The sequence below is a fragment of the Sprattus sprattus genome (assembly GCF_963457725.1).
Source record: "Sprattus sprattus genome assembly, chromosome: 1".
NCBI lineage: Eukaryota > Metazoa > Chordata > Actinopteri > Clupeiformes > Clupeidae > Sprattus > Sprattus sprattus.
In genome coordinates, this window is record NC_137920.1 from 61,649,985 (window position 1) to 61,659,555 (window position 9,571).

The 9,571-nt window shown below is 37.3% G+C and overlaps 1 protein-coding gene across 1 annotated transcript; it reads right to left on the reverse strand.

The window, feature by feature from the left end:
• Positions 1-5,030: 5,030 nt before the first annotated feature.
• LOC308370827 (trace amine-associated receptor 3-like) lies at positions 5,031-7,965 on the reverse strand (the record flags this gene model as incomplete). The annotated part of the gene is made up of 3 exons (XM_080845544.1): positions 5,031-5,223; positions 5,746-5,914; positions 7,959-7,965. 3 exons carry the CDS (start codon positions 7,963-7,965, stop codon positions 5,031-5,033), a joined length of 369 nt encoding a protein of 122 aa, XP_080701670.1.
• Positions 7,966-9,571: the final 1,606 nt, after the last annotated feature.

The window sequence follows — 9,571 nt, forward strand, 5'->3', positions numbered from 1 at the left end:
TAGGGTCTTCGCATAATAGAACGTGTGCATTAATTTACGCATATTATCGCCAATTAATCTGTTTTGGACAAAACCTATTTGGTCCTTATGGGCAAGGCAATATTTCATTAATTCTGCTTGCAATTATTTTCCCTAGAATCTTATTGTCTACATTTAGTAACTGAATAGGTCTATAGCTTCCACACTGCATTGGGTCTTTCCCAGGTTTACATAACAGCGTTATTATTGATGTATTCATATTGTGAGGAAGTGCATTGTCCTCCTTTGATTCAATGTACACTTTAAGAAGTTTATCTGCCAGCAAATCAACAAACAATTTAAAGAAATTTGTCGTAAATCCGTCTTCTCCTGGAGCTCTATTGCTAGCTAAAGACTGAATTGCTTTTATCACTTCTTCTTTTGTAATGTCTGAATCCAGTCTGTCCTTTTGAGATTCGGATAATGCTGGCAAATTAATTCTTTTGAAATAACAATCTAAATCTTGATTTGTTGCTGTGACTTCACTTTTATATAGTTCTTCGTAGAATTCCTTAAACTTTTTATTAATGCCTTTGGGATCTTTAATAGTGGTGTGATTAGATTTAACAGCTTGAATGATTCGGGAGTTTTTTTGTTTTTGAAGTCTTCCAGCAAGTATTTTACCTGTTTTCTCACCCATTTCATTATTTTGTACTTTTTAGTTGGTACAGAGCAAATTGAAGTTTCTCATTGGAAAGTGTATTTAATTCCAATCTGATTTTAACCAACTCCTTATATAGTTGATCATTATCAGGAGATTTCTTGTGCTTATTTTCCAAATCTCTTAAGGTAGCAACCAGGTTTTCCCTTTGATAATTTGCCATTTTTTTCTTATAGGATGAGTAGTTAATTATCCAGCCACGGCAGGTAGCTTTGTATGCTTCCCATATAGTACCAAAACGTAATTCTGGAGTCACATTTTCTTTGAAGAAGAGCTCTGTATTACTAGTGATCATTCTCTTAAAATCAGGGTCTGACAGAAGAGAATTGTTAAGTGACCATTTGGGGGATTTAAAGTTGTTAGTTATATGGCAAAATGACAGGGAAATGGGCGCATGATCTGAAATTATTATATTATGGATTTTGGATTCCTTTGTGTTACTTAAGATATCTTGAGTTACCCATAGTGAATCTATTCTTGAGTAGCTCTTATGGGCATTAGAGTAAAATGTATAGTTTCTTTCTTCACTATGGGTAATTCTCCAGACATCAGCCAGTCCTATACCTTTGCATAGTTCCACTAAAGCTTTGGATATTTTCAAATCATATTTCGAGGGGTGACTAGATTTATCAATAGAGGGTTGAGGGACCGAGTTAAAATCTCCACCCAGAATAACTGAAGTGTTATTGTAAGCTGTCAAAAGTTCTGAAATTGCATGAAAGAAGGGGAGATGGTTATCATTAGGTGCATATATGTTGACAATTATTATAGGTTTGTTAAAGAGGGTTGCTTTTAGAAAGATGAATCTTCCCTCTGAATCTTCTATAGTTTCTTCAACTTGGAAGGGTATGTCTTTGTGAATCAATATTGCCACACCTCTACTCGTCTTGTTATAGCTTGCTGAAAAGACCTGTCCCACCCACTTTTGCTTTAGTTTACCAACATCTTGAGATATTAAATGAGTTTCTTGCAAAAGTGCTATGTCCGTTTTTAAGTTAGCAAGGTGAGTCAAAACTTTGATAGACTTAATTTGCTGATTAAGACCTTTTGTAATCCAAGAAACTAAATGGATTCTCTTTAAATATGATTCAACCATTCAAAAATAACATAAGATTTAAGAATTGACCTTTTTTCTTTTTTTAGAATTCTCCGAGCTTATTAATGGAGCGTGAGGATATGACAGACATAATAGAGAGAGTAGAAAAATAAAAAACAAACAGACAAACCAAAAACATAAAGGGGATGTGAACAAAGGGGGGACGAGAAAGAAGGAACAAATAAAAAATAAAAAATAAAGGCGTTGATTGGAGTTGGCCATTTTTTCAGTGGCCTTCTTCCAATTAGCCAGTTAGGAAGTTGTAACGTTCAGGGGCTCGCTTATTAACCCCCATCTAGAGGTGAGCGTATATAAATATCCATTTATTTCCAGAAGTAATAAGAGTAATGAAAATTATAGTAATAGAATAGCCTAATAGGCCTAATTGTAATATTGGAAACTGCAAATAAATATATTGTCTGTTACCACTTTATTTCTTTGGTTAAAAGGTTGACAAAACAGTTTGAATAGGAAGGGTCTATTTGTCCAATAGTATCCAAAATAAGTATAGCCAGCATCATTTTGGCCTAAACAACAACAGAAAAAACATAAATTCTTGCTTCTTATTCTTGTTATTAAACTGTTAGCCCACTTGTCATTCCTATATCAATTAATCATGTGGTTTCTTTCATTCACTGAAAGGGGAAACATAAGATAGGAAAAAGTAAGAGAGAGGAAAAAACAAAACAAAAAGCAAGCGTTCTTGGTTGAGTGGCTGCGTGTAAACTAATGGAGAAGATGCAATATTTAGGGTGATTAGGCCCAGATATCCAGCGTCAATCGTAAACAGAGGGACGTGGTAAAGATAGGAGAATAAAGAGAAACAAAAACCCCGACATAAAGGGCTGTTTAGCAAAAGTTGTCCTTTTAGTATTAGGGTCTCTAGACATAACGTGCACAGTCTGTGTCCACTTAGGAAACAATGAAGGAGAGAAATTCAAAGAAGGAACATCCCAGTTCTGTTGTTTTATTTAAATCTGCAGATCTTGGAATTTCTCCTTCATCTTTTCTGTTGCAGTATGAACATTAGTGAATTCTTGGCATTCATCGTTATTAATCCATATCCGAAGTGTTGCAGGATCTTTAAGTCGCGTTTTGAGGCCTTGCGGATGTAGTCTTTCCCGGAGCGGCCAGAATTCCTCTCGGCGAAGTTGTATTTTCCGCGAAAAGTCGGGGGTGATGATCACGGAGTTTCCATCGATCTTAAATCCCTTAGCGGATCTTGAAGCATTCAGAATGTCTTGCCTTTTCTGGAAGTGTAGTAATTTCAAGATGATACTGCGTGGTTTTGCTGAGGATCTTTCCACTCCTATCCGATGAGCCAATTCAAAGTCGATTTCCTCCACTTGGATATTCAGATTTTTTGAAAGTGTTGCAGCCAGGTAGGCTTTCATCTTTACTCCTTCGGTCTTTTCTGGCAAGTTGTGCAATCTAAGGTTATTTCTTCGGGATCTATTTTCGGCTTGATCCATATCCTCTGTTATTTTAGAGAGTTGTAATTCCAATCGTTGTATTTTCTCCTGTTGCTCGGTTAATTGTTCGGCCTGTCCATGAACATCAGACGCCATCACCTCGTATCTCCTGTCGATCGAGGCAATTGTTTGGCTCATCTGTTCTACCTTGTCAGATAGTACATCGATTTTCCCAATTTTCAGTGACATATTGTCAGTTGAGAGTTTTTTATTAGAATCCAGTACTTCTTGCATCATGGTTTGTAGCTTTTCCATTTCTTTTGAACGAGACGTGGTCATTGCAGGTGAATCTGAAAGCGAGCGTCTCAAATCTTATAGTGACGATGGTTAACTTTAGGTTTAGGTTATGTTCATATATAATAACTTAGTTTTCGTGTAATTGCGGAAATAGACATGGATCAAACATAAGAATTTCAAATGGGGGTAAGCTGCTCGCCGCTACTCTCTCACTTCCGCCATTCCTCTTTCGAGACAACTCTGATATTAAATGGTGTTCAACATATTGCATAGTTTAACAGATGATGCTTAAAATATTTTACATTTATTTTGGAGTAGTAGCCTACTGAAAAGCAGCTGGCCTTGGCATGCATTTTTGTGTATTAATAATATATATGTTTGCAAGTTTCTCCCCTTAATGAAATGCAAAAGTGAGGGCATAGGTGTTAAAGTCTAACCCCAGTTCATAGTCCTTATGTCAAAATGTTGTCTTACTGTGTCTATAATAATAAACACAATGAGATGTCAATCTAAAATGATGGGCTTCATTTCAATGTTTCTTGTGCCATAAGTAACAAAAATACTTGGGATTCCCTGGTCTTTTAGGAAATATATTAATTTGCAGGTATACAGTGCCACTTTCGTATAATTGGCTTATTGTTTTATATTGGATTAACCCTAGACTGAAAAGAAATGTCCCAATCCCAAATCCTACATCAAATACATAGGTAATTTGAACCACTAATTTACCTTAACACCCCCATGGAGTAGGCAGGATACTTATCCTATGTCTCACTAATTATGGTCTTGTGCAAGCAACCTTTGCTCACCAGCAAACAAGCTTTATAAATATCATACTTTATTTCCAGTTGTCTAGTCTTAAACAGAGTTAGGTTTACAGAAAATTATTGTGCAATTCAGAGAAGTTAACTTTCCACAGGTCACATTTACAGCACAGTAAATATATGCAAATAGATTAAAGAAAATACATTCACAGCCATCATTCACTATCCCAAGTAAAATCCAAGCCCATATTTAAGTTATGCTACACTCTTAATAAAAGTGTGGGTGCTTAAAAATAAGGGTAAATAAAAATCTGCAGGTTCATATTATACTTTAGAATGATAATTGACATAGCTTCCGCAAAAAAAAAAAAAAACACACACACATTATAAAGACATAAGTCCAGATTAAAAAAATCTGCACAATGATTTCTCAGAGAAGAGCAAAGTTAAGAACTGTTGGGCTGAATCAAGTCCTGTAGCAGAATGAATCCAGTGTGCTATTCAGACCTTGTGTGCAGGCCTGCATATTCTCTGTTGCTCACAATACATTTGCTGATATCATACAACGTTTCCATTTTCAATAATTGTTATGTACATGCTGTAGACAAAATGGTGTACACATTTCATATGAATAGTTCTTACTATATAGGCTCTATATTTAAACGTGGGTGTATATCTCACATTTGTAGAATGATGAATACAACATAAACAAATCATAGCATGGCAGTTTAGAATCAGTCCATGCACACGCTTGAACATGCCTTTACAGTGTAGTGCTAGTATTATCCTTCAGGGAAAACATTTAAGTATGAAGATGAGTTCAATATTGACAGTGTTAAAATATGCTTCACCGATTTTCTAAACCATGGATAAAAGAGGGCATACATCAGTGGGTTCATACAGGAATTTGTGTACAAAAGCCAGTACATAAAAACAAAGGCGGCTGAATTATAAGGTATACTATCTGCTATTAGACTTCCAATAAAATATGGTATCCAGCAGATGAAGTAAACTGCTATGACACCACCTAACATTTTAGCAGCCTTTGTCTCTGATCTCTTTGGCAGTGTGCTTTTACCTTCTAGCTTTACCCTGACTGTGAGTGCGATCATAACTTTGGCCTGACGTCTTGCCACACAGAATATTCTCAGATACAAATACGATATTATGCAAATAGGAGCAATTAAAGCAACAATAAAATCCATAACTATATAATTATAAGTGATATTGATGGGACATTTCCCATGGCATGCACTGCGAGGCTCAGGATATTGAAGATGCTTGTTCAAGATGGCTAAAGCATAAATAAAAGAATAAAGCCAGCCAAGTAAAACACAAATGACTCCTTTCTTGAAGGTTACCCTAACACTATACTGAAGTGGATCTGTCACAGCAATATAACGGTCAAGTGATATTAAAAAAATACTAGTAAGTGATCCAGAAAAAATCGTATATAGGATTACTGGAAATACTGTGCAAAAAAAATCTCCTAAGTACCAGCAAGTTTCTATAAAGGTAGCTCCTTCCACAGGTATCACCATTAGCCCAGTTAATAGATCTGCCACAGCCAGAGAGAGTATCAGCAGGTTGGTTGGAGTGTGAAGCTGCCTGAAATGAAAGATGGAGATGATCACCAGCAGGTTCAAAAACACTGTCAGACCTGACACTGTTGAGAGAAAAGTATACATCAGTATGTACTCCACAGGCGATCGACGTTCCTTAATACATGACAAGTTTTGCAAAGGGAAGCAGAACATGACTGCATTTTCATCCTGTCTTGCAAGGTCCATGTGTTCTTTCAAATTAACAAAATTATACTGTACACTAAACACAAAGTGTATAGGTTTTCTCATCAGCTCTTAGATATTTAGTACTCCTGATCCAAGCATCAATAGCTCAAACATCATCTTAAATCTTTTTAAACCTTTTTCTTATTCACAAGGAGGGGGTTGAATGTCATGTGATACAAAGTGGGAGGGCACCAGAAAACCATACCTTTGAAGCATGTTTTTACCTTCAAATTTATTTTAAAGGTGCAGTAAGTGATTCTAATCTTTTTCATCAAATTCAGCGAATATTTCCTCACCGTCTGCTACCTGTCCACCATGTTTGAGCTTGAAAAAAATCTGTTATTCATACACAGCCTTGGCTGTGTAAATGGAAAACAAGTAAAGTGGTTTGGACCAAACCACACAACACTATTCCAGATAATCAACAACAAGGGTAATTTGTGCTCATGCATGGCGAGAAGAGGAGAGGGAATGGAGACGTATTGTCGTATAATCACATTGTTAAGAGGGAGAGAGAAGCAACCAAAGAGAACAACAAGGATCGAAAATGAATTGCAAGGGTGAAAAGCTGCGTTAAGTTCAGTGATGCTTCCCAACAGCTGCAGCTTCTTCAGAATTGTTGACCTCCCTTTAATGATATATGGCCAGGTGAAGGACAAATAAACACACCTGTCATTCCAACTAGCCACCTAGGCTCTGTACTATACAGTTCTGTCGTTCGGTGTTGACCACCCTGTTTACATTCTTTCACAGTATCACCAACTATATTGCCAAAAGACACAAGTTAGAATGCTAGTAAGCCTTTTATCTGTGCCAACTGTGCTGTTGGTGTTTGAAATGCTTTTCTGTAGTTCTAAGCTGAAATTCAAGAGCTGCTTCAAGTACCTTAAATATTGGGAAAGTTATTGCCTTCACGTGTACTTCATATACGCTTTCTTACTTAAAAAGCAAATTCATGACAGAAGCAGGTCACTTATTACACAGCTGCATCTAAATGTAAACTACCACTCGATGTAAATCGAGTCATAACAAACACAATACAGCTCAAATGGTACCTCAAAACGGTTGTAGGCTATTGCCATGTAATGCCTTTTTTGACCTTTTTTGAATAAATATGTAGTGAATGGCTATTATTATTTTATATTGCTGTTATAGATTCCCAGATACCAAAAAGACTGTGAGATGGATCTGGGCCAGATCTGCCAAATGGACCCGGTCCTTAGTCCAAGCACACAATGGCCCAAAAGTGAGTGATATTTTAAGGCTCTGAGGTGTACTTCCGGTTAGCCGGCGTTGCCAGTCTGAATGTGGGTGTGAATGTGGAGGGCGAAACAAGTGTTTCCTTGTGCTGACTGGTCTCATTGCCTTTGCTGTCATGGTGCAATAAGAGGGCCCTATACCTAGCCTTAGTTTGAGGTGTGTAATCTGGACGAATATAAAAAAAAATGTATGTGTGGTTTTATTATGAGTCAATACGTGATTGTGTTTATGGAATTATTTATTGACTTTGTACACATGTGGAATTGCTGTACTTATTGCTATAGCCAACCTGTTTCTCTGTGTACAGCCAGATGGCATTACTTGCATATTTATTTATTTTTTAATTCTCAATCAGCAAGCAGCACTTTAAACCAGCCTAGTGCCTCAAATATTGCTCTTACCCCAGTGTCCATTTTAAATTAGCTTTTCTGCTGAAAAATAAAATAAAAATAAACTCAACCCTAGTGCATTTCTGTGGTGGTCTCTGTGATTCGTGCCCAAGGTGAAATCATTAAAAAAGCAAAGAACCTGCAGGGGGCAGAGTGAAGGCTTACGCCACACGCAAACCTAGCTCTAGTTAGAGGCGTCTTTAATACCTTCACTGTCACCAATGTTAAATAATTTACTATGCAGGCCAAGTATCATTAAAAGAAGACTTACTTTCCATTGTGAACATGAGGGGGAATCGACAATCAAATCTAAATTCATTCTGAAGTTGATCTGAAAATGGAAGACAAAGTAAACATCAGTCAATTACCCATGTTTGAAAAGGTTACTAATGCTACTGTATTGACAAAATAAGATGGCTAGGATAACAATGCTTCCTTGTAAGAGGACAGTATAGTTATCAATTACTATGTGTTACCCTTTGGGGAATATGGTTCTGATTTAAGTTGATTTATAGATAGAATAACTTAAGAGTATAGGTTAAATGATTTAGTGTGGTGATTTTAAGAGGTGGAAAGTAACGAGTTACATTTACTCACGTTACTGTAATTGAATTTGACTTCCCGATCCATATTAAATTAAGGAATGGATAGTGGACACAACAAAATGGCCAGCTATCGAGTGTCCAGATATTTATACCTACCTCATCGTAAAACGACCTAGTGTTTACACAAAGGATAAATTGCTGGATGGAGTTACTCGATGAATTCAAATATGTTGTCTGCGGGCATGCCCAGGATGTAAAGTAATGCAATCTAAGACTATTCTTACAGAAACAAATATTTCTGCCCCTGTTTTCAAAAATTACGTCGTACACACAAGATCGCTTTCGGCAAACAAAATCCAGTCATTCAGCAATACCTGTCTGCGACGAATCCTCCAGATCCACTGGCCAAACACCATCAGTAACAAATAACTGTGGGAACGTACCAGCCAAAAGCCAGTGGACGAAGAGATCCTCCAATGTGAAAAAGCTTGAAGACAGACAAGAGGAACTACATAGAGGCCCTTGCATTAGAAGCAGAAGAAGCAGCTAGACATAGGAATCTGCAAGACCTGTATGACACCACCAAAAAGCTGTCAGGAAAGACCAGTAAACCTCAAAGACCGGTAAAGGACAAAGAGGGAAAGCCAATAATTGGGTAGGAAGGACAAAAGAAAAGATGGATGGAACTTTTCGAGGAACTACTTAACAGACAAGCCCCACAAGACCCACCACACATCCAACAAGCAGACAGGGATCTGCGAATAGACCTCAGTGCGCCAAGAAGGGAGGAGATCAGGAAAGCCGTTAAAAAGCTTAGAAAGGCTCTGAAGGCGGACGCAGAGACCATGGTAGAGATGCTCCACCATCTCTTCAAGATGATATGGGAAGAGGAAAACATCCCATGCGAATGGAAGGAGGGCTATCTTGTTAAAATGCCAAAGAAAGGGGACTTGAGCAACTGTGGAAACGATAGGGGGATCATGCTACTCTCCATCCCAGGAAAGGTCTTCTACAGGATCTTATTTGACAGGATGAAGGATGTGATTGACCCCCAGCTTAGAGACCAGCTGGCTGGCTTCCATAAAGAATTTATTTAAGGCTGAAGTAAAGTACCTAGGTCAGGGGTCGGGAACCTTTTTTACCTGGAGAGCCACTTTTACCATTTTTTTTTTTTTTTTTACCTCAGAAGAGCCACAAAAAGACCGTTACAAGAAGGGGTTTGGACATTTAACTAACAGTTACTTTTATTCAACAGAGTTTTTAAAATTCATTTTCTACTAGTTTTAAAAGTTATTGTACTAGTAACTTAAAATGTAAATGGCTTTGGGAAATGACAGAA